Source organism: Furipterus horrens, unplaced genomic scaffold (assembly GCF_987537825.1).
Source record: "Furipterus horrens unplaced genomic scaffold, mFurHor1.1.pri manual_scaffold_17, whole genome shotgun sequence".
NCBI lineage: Eukaryota > Metazoa > Chordata > Mammalia > Chiroptera > Furipteridae > Furipterus > Furipterus horrens.
Window position 1 is genome coordinate 90,858,798 of NW_028327187.1, and position 26,637 is coordinate 90,885,434.

The 26,637-nt window shown below is 42.3% G+C and overlaps 2 protein-coding genes across 3 annotated transcripts; one reads left to right on the forward strand and one right to left on the reverse strand.

The window, feature by feature from the left end:
• Positions 1–205: 205 nt before the first annotated feature.
• Positions 206–17,643, forward strand: CUNHXorf38 (chromosome unknown CXorf38 homolog). 2 transcript variants are annotated; one of them, XM_090265087.1, is made up of 7 exons: positions 218–530; positions 701–835; positions 5,290–5,409; positions 6,599–6,748; positions 7,266–7,445; positions 14,733–14,895; positions 15,330–17,643. In XM_090265087.1, the coding sequence occupies exons 1-6, from the start codon at positions 315–317 to the stop codon at positions 14,892–14,894; spliced, it is 963 nt and encodes a 320-aa protein (XP_090121213.1). In that variant the 5' UTR covers positions 218–314; the 3' UTR covers position 14,895; positions 15,330–17,643. The 2 variants fall into 2 exon arrangements, with proteins under 2 accessions (XP_090121214.1, XP_090121213.1); XM_090265088.1 differs by lacking the exon at positions 7,266–7,445 and having other exon boundaries at positions 206–530.
• Positions 17,644–20,072: 2,429 nt separating this feature from the next.
• On the reverse strand, positions 20,073–20,504 carry MPC1L (mitochondrial pyruvate carrier 1 like). Its single transcript, XM_090264112.1, has one exon. The coding sequence runs from the start codon at positions 20,502–20,504 to the stop codon at positions 20,073–20,075; it is 432 nt and encodes a 143-aa protein (XP_090120238.1).
• Positions 20,505–26,637: the final 6,133 nt, after the last annotated feature.

Below are 26,637 nucleotides of genomic sequence, written 5' to 3' on the forward strand. Positions count from 1 at the left end.
GGGCTAAGAGTTTCAGGTAGAGGCTTTCTGGGCAAGAACTGGACAAAGCCTTTTTATGTCTGGGTCCAGTAAGACTAGGGTGGGGCCGACGTGCCCTGAGAGCCAGAAGGTTCCGCCCAGGGTACCAAGGGCACTGCGCTGTGCGCACAGCCACAGGGGTCCTGCACATGGTGGGGCAGAGGGGCTGGATACAGGCGGGGGCCAAGCAGACGCGCTGAATCCGGGGAATCAGGCACCGCCCAGGATTCCGCGCTTGCGCACTGCGCCCGTTTCCCCTCCCCTCGCCCAGTGGCCTCTGGGGCGGGAGCGGAAACATGGTGTTGTCTGAGCTGGCAGCTCGCCTCAACTGCGCGGAGTACAAGAACTGGGTGAAAGCGGGCCACTGCCTGCTGCTGCTGCGCCACTGCCTGCAGGGCTTCGTCGGCCGGGAGATGCTAGCCTTCCACCGCAGCCTGCTCGCCTCCGTCCCCAGCCTGGGCCCCAGCACCACCTGCCGCAGCGGCTGGCGGTGCAGCCCGCACGCACGCCAGGTGAGCGCCTGGCCCGGGGCCTTGATCACTGTCTCGCGACCCAATCCCCATCCCTGTCCCGAGCACAGCGTCCTGTGCCCTCCCTGGTGGTGCACAGACCACAAGGCGCGGGGCTCATATGCCCAAATGCCCCTCCCTCCCAGGCTCCTCCTCACCGCCGCTCCCTGTAGTTTCAGCCCCAGTGTCAGGTGTGTGCAGAGTGGAAACGGGAGATTTTGAAACATCACACCAACAGAAATGGAGACGTCCACTGGGGAAACTGCCGACCTGGCCGCTGGCCTGTGGACGCTTGGGAGGTGGCCAAGGTAAGCACCTCAGCCTATAGAGTTGGAGGGTGTTGACACCAGGTAGGAGTCACCTGGAACCTGGGACTCATAAACAGATTCAGAGAAATTGGGTGTTTAAGGTCTGGTGTCTAGGCGGTTCAGGGCTGTTATATTGGACTCAACCCCAGCTTAATGAAGTAGAAGCTTGAGTTTTGCTACCCCTACTTGCAAAGCTATAGGAAAGATTTCAACAAGAGTTGCTGGGGCAAGATGTAGAGTGAGCATCATGAGCAGAGGCACAGAGGGAGAAACATGAAATGCATTTTTGAGGGTAAGCTCCCTTAGCTCCGTTTGGTTCTAGGATACCATGAGGATGGCTATGAAATATGGAAAGAAAAGGCTAAACTATGAAGGACTTGAAGTGCCCATCTAAGGAATGGACATGGGGTAGGTAGCCAGATAGAAGGATACCATTAGGCCTGTTTTTAGATTTCAGCAACACGACTAGTTGGGCTAATTGGGGGAAAATTTTTTTTTTTGCCCTTTTGATGTTTGTCAGAAGCTGGCTAGGGGTGGGGAGGGGCAAAGTGACCTCCTAACACAAAATAGCTTTGGAGTCAGCCTTCATACCCGATAGCAGCAGGCACAGGCTTGGTGCCTGGAAAGCAGAAATCAGGGTCCCAGCTCAGCTGCCGTGGTGTGCCATTGGGCCAGCCTCTGTTCCCTACCCTCAAAAACGAAGTTGGACCGTTTCAGGGGCCCCCAGACTTTTGGCTCTCATGGACCAGTAAACCCACCATACCTGCACCCTCTTCCTCATTCTTTTATTACCACTGTAGAATTGCCAATTTCTCCTTTTACCTAGAAAACAATAAAACTTAAAACTCTACCTTTTTTGTGACTGTCCCTCACTCGTTGGTCTCTCTTGGCTGCTTTCATACCCTCAGAATCGTCTGGAAGCACAGGCCACCTGTTTCATTGTTGTCACCTACAGACCTTCTACTCCAACCCTGTGTTAATAAATTTTTCCAACCCCTTTCTCCTTTTTTTCTCCTTTCTCTAAACTTTCCTGGACCAACTACAGCCCTGATGACATCATCACCTGCTTCTACTCAGGGGAAGAAGCTCACAAGGGAGCTGACTGGTTTTATTTTCATTTTCTTTCTTCTTTTTTAAATAAGCATTTTATTTATTTAGCCCATTGCCCTACCCCTCCCCTTTAGCAACCATCAGCTTGTTCTTGATAAGTATGGGTATGTTTCTATTTTGTTTTGTTTATTCATTTGTTTTCCTAGATGCCACATATAAGTGAAATCATACGGTATTTGTCTTTCTCTATCTGACTTATTTCACTTAGCATAATACCCTCCAGTTCCATCCATGTTGCCGCAAACGACAAAAAGAAAACAGAAACACTAATTCAAAAACATACATGCTCTCCTATGTTCATTCTAGCAGTACTAGTAATAGCTAAGATATAGAAGCAGCCTAGGTGTCCATAAATAGATGAATGGATAAAGAATATATACAAGTGTATGTGTATATATGTGTATGTACACACACACACACACACAATGGAATATTATTCAACGATTAAAAAAATGAAATCTTGTCACTTTCAGTTCTGGTTCACAAGCCGCAGCCATCTGACCACGTCTGTAGACTTCTGTTCCTGGAGATGACTCTTGCTGCCTTTCCCTTGCCATGCTCCCTCCTGTGTTCCTCCACCCTCTATCCCAGCTGCTACCCTTGCTTACGCTTCCTGGAGTTGTTGAATACCCCCAGATACATGCTTCTTCATCTTTACAAGACCTACCAACCTACCTCCATGTCCACCATCTTCCGTCTGCTACAAAAGAGGAAGGGTGTCTCTTATAACTCCTGGCTTTGTGACATCATTGTCTCCTGGCTTATCTCATACCTTCCTGGTTCCTTGTCAGCCTCTTTCTGAGTGTTGGCTTTTTCTTAGGTCTCTTCCATCCCTCTCTTGTCCTCTGGTGATACTGCCCAGGCCCACAGAGTTAAATATTAAATACTGCCTTTATGCTGATGGCTCCCAGATGTGTACTCCTAGCCTTGCTTTCTCTTCTGAGCTCCAGATGCGCATCTCTCACTGCTTACTTGACCCCTTCACTTCATTACCTCCCAGATGCTTTGTATTAACTTCCCAAGTAGGACCCTTCATCTCTGCCCTCCAAACCTATGTGTGTGCCCCACCACCAACCACCTGCAATCATTTATGTTTCATCTCTTTCCGAACTTCACTACCCTCTTTGTACCTGCAAAATAGTTATGGAATCCTTCTCTCCATCTCTGTATCACAGCTCTCAGCCTCTTTCCTGGCCTCTGGTTGCCGCCTCCCACCTAGCTGGTCACCTCTGGTTAGTTCTTCACACAGTGTGATGTGTCGTTTTCAAGTGGGAATTAGATCATTTTATTCCCTTGCCTAAAATCCTTAGTGACTTCCTAATGTCCTTAGAATAAATTCCAAACTCCTTTCCAGAGCCAGTAAGGCCCAGCGTGATGTGGCCCCCAGTTATTTCTCCATCCTCACCTCCTTTTACGCAGTGCAGAGACAGCAAACGGTAGGGAGAGGCAATAGGTGTGTTTCACAGAACTGCATTTAACACATGGAACACTATGGTATGTGGCACAATTTTTAAAAGTAACTTTCAGAGGCAAGGAGGCAGCAGAGCCTCCCTGTCAGCCTCTGTTTCTAAAGAAAGGGAATAATTGCTGGAATAAAACTTTAATGTGGAAGAGACAGATTTATATTGCTGAGAAAATGCCAGACAGAACATACCTTGTAATGGAAAAGAAAAAATGTGCCTGGTTTTGAGGCAACTAAGGCCCCTGTAACTTTGTATTTTCCTCTGAGCAACAGAGTTTCTTCTTTTCTTCCTTTTTGTTGAATTAGTTTGCCTGCTACACATTAGCTAATGTCTTTGTTAGGATTTGTAACATTCATAATAGGCGTCTTTCAAAGGGCTGGCATGTCAGTGGCTGTCAGGACATAGACAGTGATGGTCTCAGCTACTGTACCTTTCGGTAGGGGCCATGCAGGATACACGGGAGTTTTCTTAATTACATGAGGTTCAGGTGTAGGATTCCATCACCACCAGGAACTGGGCATCGACTCTCTCTGGAGTGTGTCAGCACCTCCCACAAGCCTTTTTTTGGAATGCCATTCCGAGCAGCACTGGAGGAGGCATGGTGGTCGCTTGCCTACTGAAATGTGTTTGTTTTCAAGGGAACTCTTTTATTTAGAGTTCTCTTTGCATGTAAGTTTTCAGATGTCATCTTTTCTAGTCCCTTGGCAGGAATGTACTCTTGAGCTTCTTAGCTTGGTAAAGTTGTTGCCTTCAGATATAAATTTGGAAATATTTCAGGAAAGAAATATGCCCACGCCTTGCTATAACACCATTTTGGGGGTTTGTGCCAGGAAATACTATGAAAGGAGAGATCAAGCTAAAATGAGGCCCTTCTGGTATTATCTAGAGCCTCAAACCCTGGGATTCCACTGTAACTCCTATGGAAGTCTTATTCACCCTGCACCATCAACACAATTGCCAACATTTCTGGCATGTGCCAGGCACCAAGCAAGTGCTTGACTTGCATTAACTTATTTAATTCTCACAACATATTTTGAAGTAGCTGAGAAGAGTTACTCCCATTTACTGAGGAGGGATCTGAGGGTAGGGAACTTGCCCAAGGTCACACAGCTTGCAGGTGGCAGAGCTGGAATTTGAACCCAGCCCTGTCACACACACTCCAAAGCCCAGATTCTTAACTTTATACTACCATGCTGAACTTTCTCAAGCTATTTTAGTATCCACTTTGGAGTAGCTATTATTTTTAAATTTTAAATCTTGAACAGCTCAGCCACTGACATTTCAATAAGGAAGAGAAATACAGCGCTTTCTACCCATGCTTCCTGCTTATATGCCATGAATAAAGGACAGAAAACCAGTTACATCAAATGTTTAAGTGTCACCCTGGCTGGTGTGGCTCAGTTGGGCATCCTTCCATCGACCGAAAGGTCACTGGTTCAATTCCCAGTAAGGGCACATACCCAGGTTGCATGTTCAGTCCCTAGTCAGGGTGCCTGAGAGAGGCATCCAATTAATGTATGTTTCTCTCTCTCATCACTGTTTCTCTTCCTCTCTGCCTCCCTTCCTTCCCATCTCCAAAAATCTTCTTTCTCTTCTTCTCTCTCTAAAAGCAATGCAAAAAATGTCCTCAGGGGAGTATTAAAAAAAGTTTAAGTGTCTCTAAGAACAGAGGGACAGATAGAGCAACTGTTTAGTTCTTGCCCTTGTCCGAGGGTTATCGTAACTGTTTCCTGACTTGTGTTTTGGACTTGTGAGGCTCTAACTTGAAACTTCAGTAAGAGAATTTCAGTCAGTGTTTGGGAAACAGACAAGTGTCATTGGCCCCAGTAGCTCATAGGGTCGGAGGAGATTCAGGTGTCCCTTGTGCCTCTCCTCCTACAGGCCTTCATGCCCCGAGGACTGGCAGACAAAACAGGACCCGAGGAATGTGATGCAGTTGCTCTTTTAAGCCTCATCAACTGCTGTGATCACTTCATGGTTGATCGAAAGAAAGTCACAGAGGTAAGAGCTGTCAGCTTTCAAACCACACAATGGGAGTCAGTTATGTAGGTACTGTGAACACCAGCCGAGGTGTGCAGATATAGCACACGGTCTCTCCCCAAAACAGTGGCACAAAGAAACTTAGACTTTGCTTCAAAGTTGGCATCACTTAGGATGCTAGAGGAGTTCACATCCCATGCACCTTCTGTGATGTCCAAGAACCCCAGCCCTTCAGTTCTCCCTAAATAAAGCTTTCTGACAACTTATACCTTTTGCCACTAAAATAGATGACCCTCAATTTTCTCTGTTCTGCCATAAACAGAAACAAAGTTATTTTCAATATTAAAATATATATATACAGAGCAATACATCATTCTGTTCATTGTGCATCAGCATTTGAGTCCTTCCCTTCTATATTTCATTGACTAAAAGTTACATAGAACTGGAGAAAATAGAAACCAGTGAATAAACAAGATCATAGTAGATTGCTATGTCCGATTTTCTTTGGAGATTTAGACTTTCTCTGTTTCACCAGAAAACAACTCTGGTGGATATATTACTCTGAAAGTCATTGAAGAGATATTTGAATGGATTACATGTAACATGTAGAGGAAATGCAAGTACATTTTGCTAGGTTGCCAGCAGCTGAAAGGATTGAGAATCCTCTGTGACATCAGCAGAAACAAAAACCAGCACAGTACAAAGTTGACCCCTATGATATCTCTTAACAAAGATGTGGAAGGCTTTACATGAATTAATTAATATATGATTAGACAGCACCATCTGTCTTAAAATACAGGCAGAAGTTGGTCTTCTTTTCATCATGGGTTCTGCAACAAAAAAACTCTCTTGGCCCAGCTTCCCGGAACTCCAACGATACTTAAAGGATTTTTGCAACATCTGCTTCAGCCTTTGAGTTTATGCAGAGCTAGTGGCCAATACTCTTGCTCTTTGGGCAGGTTGTCTTGAGTTAAGAGATATGGGAGATTGAAAGCGATATCCAGCCAGTCACAAAGTTTCAAGGGCTAAGGATAGTTGTAAGTTTATTTGTATTTCTTACCCTGACGAATTGATTATTCAAATGGCAGGGGGTTGAACATTTTTGTAACTAACAACAACTTTTCTGCAACTTTCTTTCAAACTACAGAATCTTAGTTTACCCCACTGTTGGACTTTTTGGAGCCTTTGATGTATTTTTGTCTTTCTGTAGGTAATTAAGTGTCGTAATGAAATCATGCACTCTTCTGAGATGAAGGTGTCTTCTACATGGCTTCGGGATTTTCAGATGAAGATCCAAAAATTCCTGGAGGAATTTCAGAATATTCCAGAGATTGTGGAGGTATACTCCAGAATAGAACAGGTAAAAATTAGATTGAACAGTTCTGACATAAAGAACTAAGGGAGCCCTGGCTGCTGTGGCTCAGTGGATTGAGCGCCGGCCTGCGAACCAAGTGTCGCTGGTTCGATTCCCAGTCAGGGCACATGACTAGGTTGCACGTCAGGTCCCCAGTTGGGGACGCGAGTGAGAGGCAACCACACAGTGATGTTTCTCTTCCTCTCTTTCTCCTTTCCCCTCTCTCTAAAAATAAATAAACAAACAAATAATTAAAAAAAAAAACTAAGGGAAAAAAGGAACCACCATCACTTATTTAGAATTTGCAGTTTATTAGGTTTAAATGAAATTTTCGCATGTAAACAAGGGAAAAACATGTTGCTATGAAATCTAAAATTGTGCTGGGCTGAGAGACTTTTCTGTTGTCATAAGATGTTATTGAAATGGATCCAGTCAGTGATATTTAATTATAAATTCTTTGAGTAATCCAGTGGAATATCTTTTCCATTCAGTCAGTTCGTATATTTGTTTGGTAATCCAATAGCTGTTGACATCTGACTGGGCTGTTCACATCCCTGAGGAAGATCATCGAGATGGGAGTGAATATGAAACAGGCATTTACCTGAGTGAGAGCCAAGTAAATGAAATAGAAATGGAGTTTCTAAAGGAAAAACTTCAAGAGATGTATCTTCAAGCAAAAGAACAAGAGGTGCTGCCAGAAGAGGTAAAAAAAAAAAATTATATATATATATATATACATATATATATCATACCTTCTCTGCGAGTAAACAAAACAAAGAAAGGCTCCAAGGAAAAAAAGTCGCTCATTTTAACACATCACCAGTTATGTTTCTGACTTATAAGATTAATCATTTCCAGAAATGAGTATACTTTTGGCACAGATTAACATTACCTTTAAACAATTATTTCCACTTCATCAGCAAACATTCGAGTGCTTAATATATGCCACACAGTGGAACAACACAGTAAGGGCTAGCACAGAATTCTGAACAAAGGTTCTAGAGATTCTCTGCAGGTCAGGGAGGGTTTGCAAAAAAGGGGGAAAAAGGCTTTGCTGAGAAGGTGCTGAGCTGGGACTACCAGCATCAAATCAGAGTTTGGCAAATTGGCAAGAAAAGAAGGGCATTCTCAGCAGAAGGAGCGGCACCTGCCAAGGCATGGCAGAGTAACTTGGGCCTGGGCAGTGAGCTGGTGAGCATAGGAGACGTGGTCAAGTGTGAGGTGGCCAGGTAGGTCGGAGCCACATTTCCAAAGATTTTCTGTGCTACACCCAGGGGTTTGGGCCTTATGCCCAGGAAGTGGTAGGGAGCCAACAGATGTTTTTTAGGCAAGAAAGAGTAAATGAAATTGAACAGATAGGGCTTTTAGAAAGTTAACTCTTAGGGCAGTTGGAGTTGGAGAGTAGCCAGTAGGCTCTTGCAGTCTTGGGAGGATGAGAAAAAGAGGGCAGAAAGCAGAGCTGTGGAGGAAGAGCTGGGTTTAGGAGACATTGCTTGGAAAGAGCTGATGGCCTTAGTGGCTGATTAGAGTATTTGAAGCATGGCATGAGGCTGGAAGAAGGAAGTTAAAGATCAACGAGGTTTCTGGCTTAGGGCATTGCAAGGTAAGGGTGAGTTTAAGTCCTAATTGGGAGTATAGGAGAAATGAATCCCCTTTGTTCCATGTAAGCTATAAAAACGTTTTTTAAATGAACAGCAGAATTGTATTCTAGTAAGGTTCTGAAATGTTTCAGCACTTGGCTAGATTAGAATTCTAGATCACCAGAGATTGGACAAATCATTTTACTTCTCCATTTCACCTTGTCCGAGAAAAGTAGTTTTGCTGGTTACGTCATTAAACACAGAGAAGATGTTCATGTATGACTAAGTGTGTCTCTCGTTCATTAAGCTGTGCTCCTTACTGGTCCCTGTGCATGTGTGAACTGTTCTGACCTTGACCCAGATGCTTCATTCAGCTTGGTGAGCTCCTTGAGCACAGGGACTGCATACTGCTGGTTTTTGGATGTGCCCTCCCTGGCAAACCATAGGTATTTAAAATGAGGAATAGACTGTTAAATCTTCTGTTTTCTAAATCCATGTGTTTCATCTTGCTTTATTTCACAATGCCATTAGAGCCAGCCCCGATTCTTTTTCTGCTGCTGCTTTCAGAAGCAGAATTGAACAAGAGAAGGCAACCAGAGGATTGTGCCCACAGCCCCTGAGTCGTTCATATTTCCCTCTTCTTTCTTGAGGGAGCTGTAGTTCTTTCCTGTTTGTGTAAAAAAGAGCAAAACACATCAGCAGCAACACGTGCAAGCCAGGAGTGTACGTGATGTGTGAGCTGGAAGGGAATCTGGCCGTCATCTTGTCACAGCCCCTGCTTTACACTTGAGGCAGCAACCCCAGGTGGCAGGCGCTGCCAGATGTAAGGCTACCGGCTGGGGTCAGAGGGCTGGCTGTGGGTCTCGTCACTCTGGTCCTGTGCCTTTTCCACATGCCTCACCTCATCTTGTATCACTGAAGAGCTAGCAACTGTAAGTTTCAAACCCTCATTATCTCTGTTTTACGGAGAGGAAATTGGGGTTAATTGGCTTGTTCTCTGGGTCCCCAAGTCTCTAGATAGAGTTGATAAGTTCTCATTTTGCATGCTTTCGTTCAGTAGACCATGGCATTTCTCTTGATATTTCAATTGATCAAAATGTAAATTCAGATTGATTGGCATGCTATCTCTAAGAAGTTGAAGGTTGGCTTTCCATGGTATATAGAATTTGACCTCACTTGTAAGTTCAGTACCAGATATGATTATCCATGTTCTTGAGGGTTAGTCTCCAAAGTCAGATGATTCGATAAACCAAATTTCAGTGACTCTGACATGCCATCAATTGTAAGAGACACTATTAATTCATTCACTTCTAAGAAAGAAAAAAAAATGCTGCCAATTTATTGTAAGACACTATCAGTGGTGAGATGCATTCTCATTTGAGATGTTAAAACATGAAAAGAAAATGCTTCTAGGAATGAAGAAAGACTGATTATATTATGACCACAGGACTTTTTTCAGTAAATGTTTAATAAGGCCTGTTTCTGGTATTCGTTAAAACAGTACAAGTCGAGTTGCAAAGGCAAGTTGAGAAAAAATGGCTGATGCTGGTAATTTAGTGTGATGGTTCCCAAAAATGCATCCTGGAGCATGAGAATGAGTGCCAAGGAGTGCAGAGCAGAGAGAGCTCATCGCCTCCATTCTTTTCTGCGTGAGTGATGAGCCCTAATGATAAAGAACATTATAAAAGGGGCTCCCGTGAAGATACACTGTGCATGTAGAAGTGATTGTAAAATGCATTCCGCTTCAGAGGCACAGAGGAGCAGTAGGTGTCAGGTCCCTCGGGATATATGTGGAATGTGTCTACTAAGGGCCCAGCTGCAGCAGAATTTAGCTGCCACCCAAGAGCCCTTCACATAGCCCTGCCGGCCCTCCACGCTCTGTTCAGACCTGGGAGTTTAAAAAATTCAGCTAAAGCACATTGACTGCAGTAAGTGGCTAAAAAAAAAACACAAACAACACGTAAAGAACTTGCACATCCTTGAAAATGATTACTGATTTCGTAAACCCTGCTGAGGGAAGCCTGGGGAGCGGGGGCAGTGACAGAATGTACTCAAGGCAGTCAGAGAAAGAATGGAAATGACGCTTTGTTCTATTCCAGAAATATTTACTGAGCAAGCACCTGCTGTGTTGCAGGCACGGTTCTAGGAGCTTGGGGCACATCAGTGAACAAAACAAAGATCCCTGCAGGGGGAGACAGACAGGAAACAGTCAACGTCATAAGTAAATGATGTGCCTTAGAAGTACTGTGTTGAGCAGTGTGGGGGATTGGGAAGGGCAGAGTGGGGACCAGTATCAGGTTACAGTAGCGGGGTCAGGATGGCCTTATTGAGGAGAGACTTAGCAACACCGTAGAGGAGGTGAAGACTGGCCATGTGCATATCTGGAGCAAGAGCATTCAGGCAGAGGGAACAGCAACAAGTTGAGCCAGGGTGGCTGGAGTGGGGTGCGGGAAAGAATAGTGGGCGAAGAGGTGAGAGAGTAAAGATGGAGGAGGCAGGCCACCATGTAGAGCCATTGAGAAGGACCTAGACTCTTATTCCTGAGATGGGAGCTGTGACACTTCCCAGCAGCAGAATGAAAAAAGAAGCACAACTGGCTGCTGTGTTGAGGATCCTGGGGAGGGGTGTGGGCTGTTAAAGATAAAAGCCGGGATACCGGTTAAGAGCCTGCTGCAGTCACCAGGGAAGAGAGATGGTGGTCGAACCAGGGTGGGAAGTGTAGAGGTGGCGAGGTGGGCAGATGTGGCAAGTGAGGGAAAGAGGCGTCAAAGACAAATCCAAGAGTTTTGCCTTAAGGGACTAGAATGAGGGGCTACACATCTTTTGCCTACAGTAGTCTCTGGCACATGGTAGACTGGCTCTCACTAAACATTTGTTCCATGAATGCAGGAAAGAAGGAATGTACCAGACACAAGGCTAAGTGCTTTTAGTAGGCTATTTTAATCCTCACAAGAATTCTAGGTGGGGTTGGTATCATCATCCTTTATTTGCATACAAGAGAACAAGCTCAGAGAGGTCAAGTGTCTTGCCGAAAGTCACACAGTGATCAAGTGACAAAGGAGAGTTTCAATATCCAAGTCTGTCTGTGTTCCATAATTTTTTTCTAGTACTTCAGTTTTCCCATTTCTACTTTCTCTTCCCCTTTTACATAAATTTAGTAATTAACACAAAACTCTTTTGACTTTTACTCTCCTCTCCCCGCCTAACCAAACTAAAATAACTGCCCCTCTTAAGCACATTTCAGGGGCAGAGAGGGTCAGGAGATGACATCAAATGAGAAGGTCTCCAAACAGGGGAGGAAGGACCCCATTCCATGTTGGAGCATGTGTGTGGTGCACAATCCCAACCAGCGCAGTCAGGCATCACGGGAAGGACCCTGGGGGGTGCTTCTAGAAAACCAGGCACCGGGAATAAGTGCTAACAGCACAGTGCACCGTGTGCTGTCTATGCTGTGAATAATGTCATTGGTGTAATCTTCATTTTACATGTTTGTGGTTTCTGGACTTATTATTAAAGCCCAGGTGTCTTTCAGGAGTTGTAGGCTTGTTTCCAGCTTTGTAATAAGCAGCCCCAGCTGAAGGGCACGTCCCCATGTACTTACTGATCTATCTGAAGACCTCCTCCCTGGCCCTCCCTGCTACCTATTCACCCTACTGACAAGCCACAGCCAGTCCCCCCCACCCGCCCCTGCCTTCCATTGCTAGCAGACGTCGTCCAGTATCTCTAGCTGTTTCATTTGCTGACACCACAATCACCTTAATGCTTGCTTAGTTCCCACCCTAGAGCTACTGCATCAGAATCAATCATGTACACTAAAGTTGAAGAACCACTGTTCTGCTAGGGGTAGGGTACTCCACCACTTTTCTTCGTTAGACTTAGATCACCTTGACTTTGCTTGGAGTTGGGAGTCCTCCATTAGAAAATTCATCACACCCTAAAGTATGAGTAACTCTCGGTCATCCTTGTAATAAGCACATTGACCAGTGAGGGTGTCCTGGGATAAGCCCTTGGTACATTTCCATGGTACTATTCTGAGAGTACTTTTATTAGTTTAAATATCAGGTAACATTACTGGTGGGAGTTTAAATTGGTACAAGTTCAGTAAATGGAAACTTTGGCAAAACCTATTAATAAAACAGAAAACTCTTTATCAGAATTAAAACTGCTTTTCACTTCTAAAAACATTTTACAAATGGACTTGTCTTTTATGCAAAATGACACATATACAGCATTACTGGTCCTAACAGAAGGTTTGAAATAATATGTTAAAATGTGAAGCATCCATAACTGAAATATTCAGCCATTAAAAATATAACAGGGCCACTCTTTATAATCTGATATGGGAAATAGGAAAGATCAGTTGAAGAACAATGTCTAGTATCTTTGTATTTTTTTTAATGTGTATGCAATGTATACACGTGCTCACATGGAAGTACATAGAATATCTCCAGAAGAAACACAAGAAATTTCATTGTGGTCATCTCTGGGGGAAGAAGCTAGGTGACCGAAGACAGAGGTTTGGAAGATGACTGATTATTTACCTTGTACCCTTGTGCTCATCTTGAAGTTTTAACCTGTACATGTCGTCGGCAGCCGTCCGTCTCGAGAGACGATGGTGTAGCTTCTTAAGAGTCTATCTGCACCGCCGAGAATGGCTGTGCAGTCCAACTCGGGAGTGACACGGTATCTGTCTCCTCCCGTGTTGAATCGACATCTTGTGATGACGCTGGAGTGTCCTCTCCAGTGAAGCTGAAGCTACAGAGCCTGGGCAGGGTGATATGGAGGGTCTGCTGTTGCCCATGCAGCAGACCCCCCCTCTCTTCGCAGCTGAAGGATCCAAGGGAAAGACGGAGTCAATACAGTTTGGCTTCAGGTGCGCCGCAGGAGTTGCCGGTGTTGACTACAACGTCAAACCGCCTTAGGGACTCCGGCTCTGGATTTTCTGTCGGGGTTTACTCCCTTAGCCTTTCCCCTGAAGAGGTATGCCGCAAGGCAGTGGAGGTTTTTTGGAGTCAGAGTTTTCCTTCTCTGATGTGCCCTGACTGGAAGATCGAACCAGCGACACTTAGCTCGCAGGCCGACGCTCAATCCACTGAGCCAAACCAGCCAGGGGAACCTGTACATGTATTACTATTAAATATATATAAACAAATACATATGCATACATATGGGTAACCATACACATCTATATATGTATGGATGTATGTGTATTTAATACTAATGCATGTAGAGGTACAAATTCAAAATGAAAAGGCTTCATTTTATTTTTATATACACATCGTTGGCAGCCGTCCGTCTCGAGAGACGATGGTGTAGCTTCTCAAGAGTCTATCTGCACCACCGAGAATGGTTGTGCAGTCCGACTCGGGAGTGACACGGTATCTGTCTCCTCCCGTGTTGAATCGACATCTTGCGATGTCCCTGGAGTGTCCTCTCCAGTGAAGCTGAAGCTACAGAGCCTGGGCAGGGTGATATGGAGGGTCTGCTGTTGCCCATGCAGCAGACCCCCCCTCTCTTCGCAGCTGAAGGGTCCAAGGGAAAGACGGAGTCAATACAGCTTGGCTTCAGGTGCGCCGCAGGAGTTGCCGGTGTTGACTACAACGTCAAACCGCCTTAGGGACTCCAGCTCCGGATTTTCTGTCGGGGTTTACTCCCTTAGCCTTTCCCCTGAAGAGGTATGCCGCAAGGCAGCGGAGGTTTTTTGGAGTCAGAGTTTTCCTTCTCTGTATATACACATATGTATATGTATATATGTGTATGTTACAATGGTTTTACTTACAGCTTTTCACCTTTACGATGTGCAACACAGATAACATTTCAGCAGAAACCATACTTTGCATTTTGATCTTTTTTCTGGGTGAGTGATATGCAGTATGATTTTCTCTTGTGGTGCTTGGGCAGTGGCAGTGAGATGAACTTTGCCCAACTGTAGGCTAATGTAGGTGTTCTGAGCACATTTAAGGTAGACTAGGCCTAAGCTGTGATGTTTGGTAGGTTACGTGTATTAAATTCATTTTTGATTTATATTTTCAGCTTACAATGGGTTTATCAGGATGGAAGCCCATCGTGAGTTCAGGATCATCTGTGTGTTTTGTGTATGGCCCTTTCATACAAATGCAGGATGTTTTTTAAAAAACTTGAGGAGGCAAGCAAACATTCCCTTGTGTGGCCCAGAACCAGCTAGCCAGGGTCTTAATTTGTTTGTGCAGAGGATGCTTTGTTTTAAAGGGTTTGTTTGCTTTTGTTTTTCAAACCCTAACCTGTTTATGGACAGGTGCCTGTAGCCAAGGTTTCTGTCTCTTGGTGGATACATGAGCAGGAGCCAGTCTTGGACGTAATAAGTTTTCACCTGAATTACAAGCCTGCTATAAAATGATCTCAGCTGTAAATTGTATGATTCCTTTTTGCAGATCTTAAATCAACTGGAGGTGGTAAAAGAATTTCTAAGAAACAATGAAGATCTTAGAAAAGGTCTTACAGAAGATATGCAGAAGCTAGACAGCCTCTATCTACAGAATCAGAAACTGGATTCAAAGGAACCTGGGCCACATGCCCCTGAAGGGGAGGCCTGAGGTAAATTTAGGCATCTGATGTTAAGTAAGGATACAATAGCCTTATATCTCTTTGATGTCTGTTCTTTTATGTAAGGTCATAATGAACACACACTCTCATCTGAAGTTTCCCCATGTCCTTATTATTTGAGAGAAAGGACACTGGGCTTTGTGCTCTGTCTGGTTGATAGTTTTCATACATGAAGTAATTCAACAAAAACTCCCTGCCAACTTCGTTTAGTCAAATATATCTGAAGGCATTGGTCTAGTGATTCAACTTTGTAACATAATCAAAGAGCATGTCAGCCCTAAAGTGATGCCGATGATGCTTAGCTCTTAGGTATGGTATTAATAGCAACTTATTAATTTCCATAAGTAAAACTTGTTAAAATAAATAACTGTCTTCAGTATTTTACTCCCCCCCTAAATAAAATTAAATATTTTCTTGTATTTTAGGTTGCCCTTTGACAGAAATCAGACATGTTGTATGAAAGTCAGCACGGCTTCGATCTCAGCCATCCTTTTTTGTGCAAAAGGAAAAACTTACCAGAGTACTCTACCCAACCAAAAAGGAATTTTTCTTGTCTTTTCCTGGACTTTTCATTTGACTCTTTGGAAGTATTTTTTTTTATATTCATAAGCTTGGTATTGTGTGATTTATACTGACCCCAAAATATTAGATACTCATATGCCTAAACTGTTATCCAAGACTTTTTGGTGTTTTTTCTTTCGTTTGTTTTGTTTTGTTTTGTTACTATTTAAAAGGTGAGATTCTTTCCTGGTCCTAAACTCTAGCTGTTTAACACAGGAAATGCTGTGTTTGGCCAGGCCTCTGTAAAGGGTCATGCAGAGTTCTCTGCCCAATGACAGACAAGTTCTGCCCCACCCCTCCTTCCTGAAAGTCCCATTCATGAGGATGTCCAAGGGGTGAGCTGTGATATAAATCCTTCCTTTTTGGAAGAAAGCAAGAAAAAGTTGCCTGAAAGCCCATTTTCTAGCCATTTCTAATTAGTTACAGAAGTTTCTGTTAGCCTGAGGTAGTAGGACAAGCAAGTGGGCCCAGGCTGGTCAGTGGGGAGCTAGAGGACACAATGACTTGACTGACCAAAGAGGGGCAGGGGCCCTAGGCCAGCATCACAAACAAGGATGTTGGCGAAAGCTCAACAGTTGCTGGCTTGTTCATGGCACTTAGGAAAAGTAAACTCCCTTGGTAGTCACAGCTCTCTCTGTTCAGTCAGATCCCAAGTGCTGAGCACAGGGACTGGCCCTCCTGTGCTCAGTGAATATTCGTTGACTGAAGGGTCAACCGATAGCTTAGGAGTATTCGTATATAGATGTGAATGTTAGTTATACTGTTATCTAAGCCTGGTCCTTCCTTGGAAGATTGAAGAATGAAATTTCAACGTTCTTATGGAAGTTCAAAGACTTAATTTCTTTTCAACAGATTCACAGAGTCATTCATTCATACTTCCTCTCTTCTTTTTACCCAAAAAGCCATCCACTTCTGCCTTTGTTCTGTTTGTTTCTTGAACTGTGAAACCACTGCCACATTATATGCAATGGTGCTTAACTGGGCCATGTTGCCTCAACCTTCAGGGACAGAATTGCCACATTCCCAGCTGCCTGGAGGAATAGCCCCAGTCCCTCAGCTGTGATCTGTAGAGAATGGGCCAAAGGTGGAGGTATATTTTTACATTAAAAGGCATTTAATGTAATTTTGTAAAATCTGGATAATGCAGATGTGCCTGTAACTTTCTGCTTTAATCTTTCCTGTTACTATTTGGTCTTTAATCTTATATTTTCTTTCTCCCTTCATTTCATGGAAGTCCTTGAGATGACTTCAGTAGTAAAGTAAGAAGAATTTTCATTCAGCTTGCAACTACCCCCAAACTAAGAAATTTTGAAATATTTTCTATCTTCTAGATATAAGATACAAAACTTGGCAACAAATTAAATCTTGATTCACTAACCAATTTAAGACCTCATTTCCAGTGGGATTCTGAACACCTTATTTTCATATCTCTTGAACCTAGTTAGTTCTTCCTTATCTATCTAACATTTATCAAGTGTCAGCCATGTGCCAGGCACTGACATAAATGCAAATGTGAGGATTTTAAAGATATGCATGATGGTCTGTGAGCTTTCATCTTATTGGATTTAATGTCTGCTTTGATAAATTAAAGATATTGTTCAGAAAACTATACTGACAGTGTTTAATTACATTGAAATTGAAACAAAGAAAGGAAGACATTCCCAAAGAGGGCTTAAAAGCAAATGTGGAGTGCACAGTGACACCAGCCTGTGGACCTTTCCCCTATAGACCTGTGCATGTGGGCACAGAGTATGCACCAAAGGGTATTCACAGCCGAACTGGCAGCCACCCATCAGGAGAGGGCTGGTTAAATAAACCACATCACAGCCATGCTACAGAATATTATGCAGCTGGTAAAAAAAAAAAAAGGAAATGCTGCAATACAGTAATATGAAATAATCTCTAAGACATATTAAATAGAAAAGCAGAATTTTAACAATGTATAGCATGTTATAAAACTATTTGTATTTTAAAATAACATCTCTGGAAAGTTGTATGTTCTTCCCAAGACATTTTTGCTGTTACTTCTGTGAAAGGAATTGGGGTTGAGAGGAGTGGGTCAAAGAAATTTGGCTTTTCTACTTTGTGAAAATTTTATAACATGTACTTGTGTATTTTGAATTTTTTTATTTAAAATTTAAAATTTCAAAATAAAAAGATATGAGCAATATCAATTCAGACTGTAAGAGTTATGTGTCACATTTCCTGTAATACGTTGTAGCGTCTGTTTTTGTGGAGATCAGCTCTACCTCTGGGGAGATTTGTGAGTTGTCAAGGTCAGAAGCGACCCAGGAAGTGGCTTCCTTTCTGCACAAGCCTTTGTTTCTTGGAGAGCCTTGTTTTCATGCAGCAATATAATTTGCTCTCAGCCTCTCCCAGGAACACAATATGTGGTTCATGTTTTGAAAGACTTTGAGGAGAAAAATGGCTTTAGCATTATAGTTGCAAAGATAAGGCAGTTCTTTGGATTTTAACCTGTGCTTTGCCAGGAAGCTCAGAGGAGCTAAGGAGGAAGTCATGACTTATTAAACTTAATATAAAAGCAAAACCTGGGAAATAACAAACATGTGTCAGTAACAAAAACTTCTGGAAAAATAACTGCCAATTCAGAAAATGTTATTGGCTTCATAAAGTACTGTAGACAGTTTAAGTTAAATTGCAAAGTCCAGAAAGGATTGTTTATGTTTGAGAGTTTGGGGGGATTATGAAATGATTGTTATCCTAATGACTTGAAAGGTTCATTTTTATTAAAGTATTAATCACTTATATGGCTTTAAGCATGAATATCCCAGACAACAAAGGGTTAGGTCTCTTAGTCGGGTGGGCATACTACAAACTGGGTCCTGTAAGTGGAGCACTGCATTAGAGTAGAGGTGTTGTAACCTTTTGAATGTTTTTTCTAACCATTTTGCCCATTAAATTATAAATGTAGAGTGATAGGAAATGATCAGCAAAAAATACCTCCTTCCTTTACCAGGTTAATTGGGAACCTACGTGCTCTGAAATGTGTTCAACAGACAGTGGCCTTTTATTGAAATATAATACTCAAATTACAACATACATCTTATAAGACAAATCTAAAAATATACTAAGTTCTACTCATGTAATTGTGAAGGGGAAAATCCTTCAAGGTTTTAATAAAAATGTTGGTAAAAGGTTATGATTCATTTCAGAACTTGCAAAACAGCTTTTTATTACTACATAAGAATTTTTAGTTTAGAACTGTGTGTGGTAGCCAACCTAGAAGATAGCCCCCCAATGAGGCCTGCCTCCTGGTATTTCCACCCTTGCATTGTCCTCCCACAGTGTACCAAGGGTTGGTCCATGTAACCAACAGAACACAGCTGAAGTGATGGTATATCACTTCCCAGGTTAAGCTATAAAAAACAATAGCTTCCATCTTGGGTTTTTTCTCTTGGAACACCTGTTGTGGGTGAAGTGTGTTGTAAGCAGCCCTGTGGCCCACATGATAGGGAACTGAAGCCTCCTGCAAACTGAGTTTGGAAGTGGGATTCTCTAGCCCCTGGCAAGCCTTGGGAGACTGCAGCCACTGTGGACAGCTAAGAGACCCTGAGCCAGCAGCAAGCACCCAGCTAAGCCACCCCCATTCCTAACCCTCAGAAATTTATGAGATAATACTTGTTGATTTTTTTAATTTTAAATATTTGTTGTTTAAAGCTAAGCTTGGGGATGATTTGTTACACAGCAATAGATAACTAATACATTACAGTTTTCCAGTTTGTTTTTCCCCCCCTGTATGTAGAATGTGGAATGCAGAAACTGCCTACAAAGAGAACTTATTCTTAGGTGCCACAGAAGATAAAGAGGAATCTTCGAGTTCCACTTGTGTGTCTGTCTGATCCAAAACCTGATAATTTCAGAACCTTTCAGATAGTTAATTTCAACTTCTTTGCATTTGAAATACTTAACAAAGGCAGTCTTAAACACATACATTGGAGTTCCCCAGTAGACCACTCTGGAACTTCCTGCATCCTCCAGAAGTAGGGGGAGATTTGGGGTCAAGTCCTGGAGGGCCGCCTCTGCTACAGAATGGCGTCACACCCATAACCCCACCCTTCTCTTTTCTGTCCTCCTTGGTTTAAAAAAACTGTAGCACCTATGAAATTCCTGGGGCAGGGGTGGGGATACTCTGGGCTAATACTGTTGACCACAGACCTTCATCCCCAACCATAGCCAGTGTTCAACACAGGGTGATAGGTCAACCAATTTTACAAACTGCCATTTCCCCATTTTTAGGCATGAGGAAAACAAGAAAAGATTATGACTTTTTCATTTTTATTTCCTAGTTGCCATGAAGAAAAAACCAAGCAATCTACTGTCCTCATCTTTTACAAAACATTTTATTTCCAAGTCAAGAAAGAGGCAACACTCGGTTTCAGATTTATGCTACTTTCTATTTATTTATTAACCAAACTGCAGGTTTCAATGAGATTTGCCCTGTTTTAAGAGTCAAAACCAAAGTTTTCATTGGTCTTTTCTTAGGGAAGAATAATAATAGTTCAGTGCTTACAAGCTGCAAAGATTCGACAGGTCCGTCTCAGCCATCAATCTCATTTCAGGGACTGCAGATTGGTGCTGGTGGCCACCTAGTCGTAGGCTGTGGTGTCGGTGGTGCTGGTGGTGGTGGTGTCGGTGCTGGTGTTGGTGGGGGTGGCAGCGGCAGTGGCGGTGGCAACAGCAGTGGTCTCCTCAGCGCCGCCGTCAAAATGATAGATGAGGTAGCGGCTCGCCTGCACACTCTGCGCCACCACGTTGGTGCCGTGACAGGCCATCAGCAGCAAGTTTCGAGACTGTACTCGGTAAGCGAAGTGCATGAAGGCCATGGAGTAGAGGATGAGCGCTGTCGTCATGCGGCCACTGATGATTTCCGGAGACGCCTTCATGTCCCTAAAGGCAGCCAGGGGTATGCTCCAGTTGGCAACAGGACCCCAAAAGTGTGTGCTGGTCACATAATCCCGGAACTCTCTGGTCTTCAGGTAGTCAGTTGCCTTCCGCCACAGCGCTGCTATTGCCGCCATGATCACGAAGTCATGGGAGTGCTAACGGATGAAGAGCCAGCTCACAATGATGTGGATGCCATAGCAACCCGAATATGGCATCAATGCGCGACCTCGCGCCTTAGCTTGACTGCCGTAAAGTGTACCAAACAGCATGTGCCGCTATCTTGCACACGTGCACGCATGTGTGGCAGTGCCGTAAAGTACATCGGACAGCACCTGCCGTAGTTGTGTCTTCCTTCTTGTGCATACCCAAATTCAATGAGAGGGACATAGACCCAACCTCAAAGGCAGGAGTTTGAAAGTCACACTATAAGAAGAATATGTGGGATGGGAAATATTGTGGCCACTTTTGGAAAATACAGTTTACCATATTACTTAACTTGAAATCACATAATTATAGAACATTGGAGTTGAAAGGATCTCACAGACTATCTGTCAAATGGGGATGCTAGTGGTACATACCTCCCCAGCAGTATTATGAGGTTTCAATATGTTAATCTTTGTTCAGTGCTGAGCAGTGGGCCTGGTATAGAACAAATGCTGAGTAAATTTCAGCGATTATTATTCAATACAACTGCCTCATTTTACAAATAACGCATGAAGCCTTAAGAGATCATGTTGTTTGTCATGGTTACACAGTGAATTTATAGTAGACCAGTATTAAGGGTTCCTATCTCTCACATAAGTCCTCTATACAGATTACTTTAACATCTGATGTGTTTCTCTCCTTCCAATTATGTTGTAAGTTCCCTTAGGCCAGGGAAAATATCACCAAATGATATATTCCTTCTACCCACAAGCTTTCCCAATGTGTTGACTGGATGTGGCCCAAATTGAACAAAACAAGATCTGCCTGTTCAGAGGGGCATTTTACAGCTAGAGAAATGAGGGTGCGGACAATGTGTAAGTGACTTTCATGGTAAATTCCAGACTGGTAGATGCTGGCTAAATACAGCCTTTCTATAAGTTTTGTGCCTGGTAGATATTTGTTGGTTGTTACAGTAGCAATAAATGGCCCAAACAGAGTGTAAGGCATTGTAATGGAACTTGACCAGCATTTGAAGGGAGACTTGAGAAAGATACAGGGCAAGGAATGAGCAAAGCTGTAGAGAATTCTATGGCTGAAGCAGAGTGACTAAACAGTTTTGGGATTAAAGAACATCAGTAGTGCTATCCTACGACTACCTGTCCTCACAGGTAAATTAGTACTGCTGTGTATTTCACTATGCTTTAAAAGATGAGACTAAACAGCTAAAGGTTTATCATTACTTTGATATTTCTTTTAATATTATTGTAAGTGGCATTTCTACTCTCTGTGCTGCCTCTTTAACATTAAGCTGTCAGGGCCTAGTGTGTAACTCAACCCTGAGACACTAACATGAACATGGTTAGCAAGTTCACCATCATCTTTCAAAGGAAAGGGATGGGAGAAGACAAGCAAATACAAAGATAGATCTGACTGTATTGAAAATGTGCCACACACACTTTCTTCTCACCAAGATTCCAGGTCACAGGTCCTATGAAATCCTGTTTGATGTTAACGATGCTGAACCTACATGACTTCTCATTGAGTTTGAATACAATGAACCATAGAGAATACGTCTTTTTTATTTTAATTCTTCCTTTCAACTTTTTATGTTGAAATAATTTCAGACTCACAGAAGAGTGGAAATAGTTTAAAACAAAAATAAAGCAAGAAGTGTCAAAAGAACTTCCATATATCCTTCACCCAGATTTTTCAACTATTAACATTTTGCCACACTATACTGTTTTCTCTGTCCTAAAGGTATTTCTTAAGAACTTCAGTATTTTTTAAGCATATGGATATTCATAGGCTTTCTTTTACATTACCACAATACACCCATCAAAGTCAAGGCATCTAACATTGATGTAATACCATAATTTACAAGTTTTATGCAAATTTTGTCAATTGTCCCAATAATGTCTTGAATAATTTTTTTTTCTAGTCTAGGACCCAGACCAGGATTGCACATTACATTTAATTGTGATGTGTGTTTAGCCTCTTTTAATCTACAACAGTCCTCTGCCTTTCTTTGGCATTCATGACATTGACATTTTAGGAGAGTACAGGCCAGCTCTTTGATAAAATGTCCCTCAATTTGGGCTCACTTGATGTTTCCTTGTGACTACCTTCAGGATGTTCATTTTGGGAAGAATGTGATTCTGTGTGTCTGGTTGCTAGTTATATTAAGATAGTGTTCACCAGATTTCTCCACTGTAAAGTCAGTACTTCCCCCTTTGTATTTAATAAGTAATTTATGGGGAGATACTTTGAACTATGTACTGTATATATTCATTTCCTCATCTAATATTTAACCTACTAGGTTTAGCATCCATTGATGATTCTTGCCTGAATCAAGTCTTACTCTAATGATGGAAGCAATTTATTTATTTGTTTGTTTTAATTAATTTAATTTTTCAATTATACTTTGCAGTCAATATTATTTTGTATTAGTTCCATGTGTACAAAATAGTGGTTAGACAACCATACACTTTACAAAGTGTTCCTCCCCGATATTTTCAATACCCCCCTGGCACCATACATAGTTATTACAATACTATTGACTATATTTCCTAGCCAAGCTTTTATTTTTTAAATGATTTTCTGTCTTGTGGTTTAAAAGTCAGAAATGTATTTCATTAAAGTTGCCCTAGAATGCTGGCCAACATTTACAAAGCATAAGACTATTCCTGAATTATGGCTGTGAAAACTGAACCTTTAGGATTTAGGTATCTTATGAAATTTTTGCCACATCCTATGCTGATTTCCCTTGAATATTTGTTCTTAAATTCTACCAAAGGGAATAAATAGCATAATGCCTCAAGAGAAAATGGATGAATAAAACAATAGGCAGATATATTGGCTCTGCTATTTTCAGTTACTGCTGAAAGTAATTTTAGAGCCATCTGTGGCTTTGATTCCAATCTTCTGCCTTCTTACTCTGTTCCTCTCCCCCCACCCATGAATACAGTGGCTGAAGTCTGGGTAGTTATCCACCATCTTCCAGTAGCTACCAGAATATCAGTTAAATTTGTGTTCTATCTCATTTTCTGTAGTAATAAAATACCCCTTGTGTTGTAATCTGGTCTGGGTCCCTTAGTGCAATCAGGTGGCAGGAAGGTATCGGTTGGGACCTGCTGCTTCCTCACAGTCTTTTGTTTATCTCTGCTTTATTCCTGTGTCCTCCGAGCAGGTCAATGGTAAAACAAGCGAAGGCTGCAGAGCCTTCTTCCACCCGCTCTCCTGCCAAGGCCTCATTTGGAGGGGTCCTGTCATAGGAAATAGGTTAGTACCTACTCCACATACTAAGTTTTTGTACCAGAAATTTTTAAAAAACAACTTATTTTTTAAAACTTTTAGTGAGAGGATCATTCAATGTTTTAAATCATAACAAATATATTTAAAAAGTAGAACTTTGTCTTTTTAAAACTTTATTTTGAAACGGTTTAACATTTCACACTTGCAAAAAAAGTTGCAAGAATACAGAAAGCTCTCATATACCCTTTACTCAGAAAGGCCACTGTGAGTGAGAATTTGGTATAGGGAATAGAGGCAACAGAGCTGTGGAGGGTGCTGGGGAGGTGATAATGTGTGAAAGGGGAGCTGGATAAGAAGAGTCACCAACAAGTCAATTTGAGGAGCCAGACCCATTCAACCTCGAGAGTGGGGCCTGGGGCCCAAGGGAGGATGGCAGAGAGGTTGGGGTGGGAGGCAGGCTGTTGCCTTTGAGATGTCTGCAGCCAAGAGTCTGGTGACAGCTCTGGCCAGTGTGGTTCACTGGATTGAGCTCTGGCCTGCAAACCAAAAGATCGCCGGTTCGATTCCCTGTCAGGGCGCATGCCTGGCTTGCAGGTCGGGTCCTCAGTTGGTTGTGTATGAGAGGCAACTGATCAATGTATCTCTCACCCATTGATGTTTCTGTCCTTCACTTTCTCCCTCCCTTCCCCTATCTCTGAAAATAAAATCTGGTGATGGGCTAGGGGAGGGGTCACTAGACCAACAGTCAGGAAGAGCTGGAATCTGACAACACCTCTGCATCTGTTTGTCTTCCATTGCATTTCATGCCAACTAGCTTCTGAGAGTCATGTTTTACTTCCATGTGCCAAATCTCTTACAGTAGTCTCTGAGCCAGCTCTTACCTGGAACTGTGTGGGGAAGGGTACTCTGGGAAACATGATTCCGGCTCAGCCCATTTTAAACTTTGCCATGTTAGTTTTATTCTCTTTATAGATTTGTAAGTGCATGTATGTATATGTATATGTCTATATATGCAAAATATGTGTATGTACCTATATTTATGTAATATACAAGCACTCCTTGTTTTATGATGCTTCTCTATTGTACTTCACAGACACTGCACTTTTTATTTTTTAATTTAATTTTTTTAAAATTTTTATTTATTTATTTTTAGAGAGAGAGGAAGGGAGGGAGGAAGAGAGGGAGAGAAACGGCAATGGATTGCCTCTAACACACACCCCAACTGGGGGCAGACCCTGCAACCCACATGTGTGCCTGCCTGGGAATCGTATTGGCGACCTTTTGCTTTGCGGGACAATGGGGCAAGACACTGCATTTTTTACAAGTTGAAGGTAAGACTCTTCTCCAGCAAAAACATTCCAGCTTGCTGAAGGCTCAGGTGATAGCATTTTTTAATTAAGGTATATACATTGTATTTTTTTTGTGTTTTGTTTTTTTAAGACATAATGGTATCACACAGTTAATAGACTACACTATACTGTAAACTATGTACTGGGAAACAAAAAAAACTCGTGTGACTCACTTTTTTTATTATTACATTTTATAGATTATATTGTCACAATAGTTCCATTTTTTTTCCCCTTTGCTCCCCTCCGCCTAGCACCCCCCTCCCCCAGCAATCCCTCCCTTGCCCAGTCCATGTCCATGGGTCATGCATGCAATCTCTCTGGTTTCTCCCTTTCCTATGTTACCATTATTTTAGAATTAATTCATTAATTGATTTCTTTTTATAACAATAAAAAAAAGTGATATCCCCCCCCTCAGACTTTAGACCTTTTATAATCTTATAGAGGACCGTGTTGTGTGACTCACTTTTACAATACTTGTGTTATTGCAGTGGTCTGGAACCAAACTCAAGATATTTCTAAACAAACACACATTACTATTTATTTTATCTGAACCATTTGAGAGTAGGTTGCAGACATTCTTCTACTTTACTCTTTTATACTTCAGTGTGTGTTTCCTAAGAACAAAGATATTCTCTGATGTAATCACAGTACAGTTATCAGTGATGTAACATTATACATCATACTTTATGTATTTATAGTCCATATTTCAGTTTTGTTAATTGTGCCCATAATGTCCTTTATAGCATTTTTTTCCTTCAGTACAGGTTTCAGTCCAGTATGATTTCATAGTCCCCTTTCGTCTGGAACAGTTTCTTGGCTTTCCTTTGTTTTTCATGACACTGACATTTTTGAAGAGTACAGGCCAGTTATTTTATACAATGTTCCTCAATTGGAGCTTGCCTGGTGTTTCCTCACAATTCGGTTCAGGTTATAGTTACTCAGCCAATATACTCTCAAAGTGATCTGTGGCCTCTGAGGATCACACCCAGAAGCACACACGTCTCTGTCCCTCTTCGGTAATGTACACTTGGATCATCTAGTTGAGGCATTGTCCAGTTTCTCCACTGAAGGTTACAACTCTGCCCATTGCAGCTAATAAATGATTAGTAGGTAGATACTTTAAGACATGTAAATATTCTACTCCTTATCACACTTACTCTTCTGTAGACTTAACATCATTAATGATTCATGTCCAAATCAATATTTACTGTGATGAATGCAAAGTGACAATTTTCCAATTCTACCAGTCCTTCCATGTATATGTCAATCAGCATTGCTGTAAGGAAGAAACTCCCTTCTCCCCTCTTTGATATACTTATCTATTTATTATTAATGCGGTCTCATAGATTCCTATTTTATTCAGTGGGTTATAATCCTTTACTGTCCTCTTAGTTTTGATGCTCCAATCGGCCTGTATTTGGACAGTGGGAGCCCCTTGAAGCTGTCTCCTCTGACCTTTGGGTATCAAACTACACAAAAAGATATACCCTGCAAGGGCCGTTCCCTCCTTGATTTATTCTAT

Excerpts from the sequence above, each read along its gene's own strand:
- MPC1L (XM_090264112.1), bottom strand. The coding sequence starts at position 20,504 with ATGGCGGCAATAGCAGCGCTGTGGCGGAAGGCAACTGACTACCTGAAG.
- CUNHXorf38 (XM_090265087.1), top strand. The coding sequence starts at position 315 with ATGGTGTTGTCTGAGCTGGCAGCTCGCCTCAACTGCGCGGAGTACAAG. Across the intron at positions 836-5,289 it reads ACGCTTGGGAGGTGGCCAAG|GCCTTCATGCCCCGAGGACT; the intron begins GTAAGCACCTCA and ends CTCCTCCTACAG. Across the intron at positions 7,446-14,732 it reads AAGAGGTGCTGCCAGAAGAG|ATCTTAAATCAACTGGAGGT; the intron begins GTAAAAAAAAAA and ends TCCTTTTTGCAG.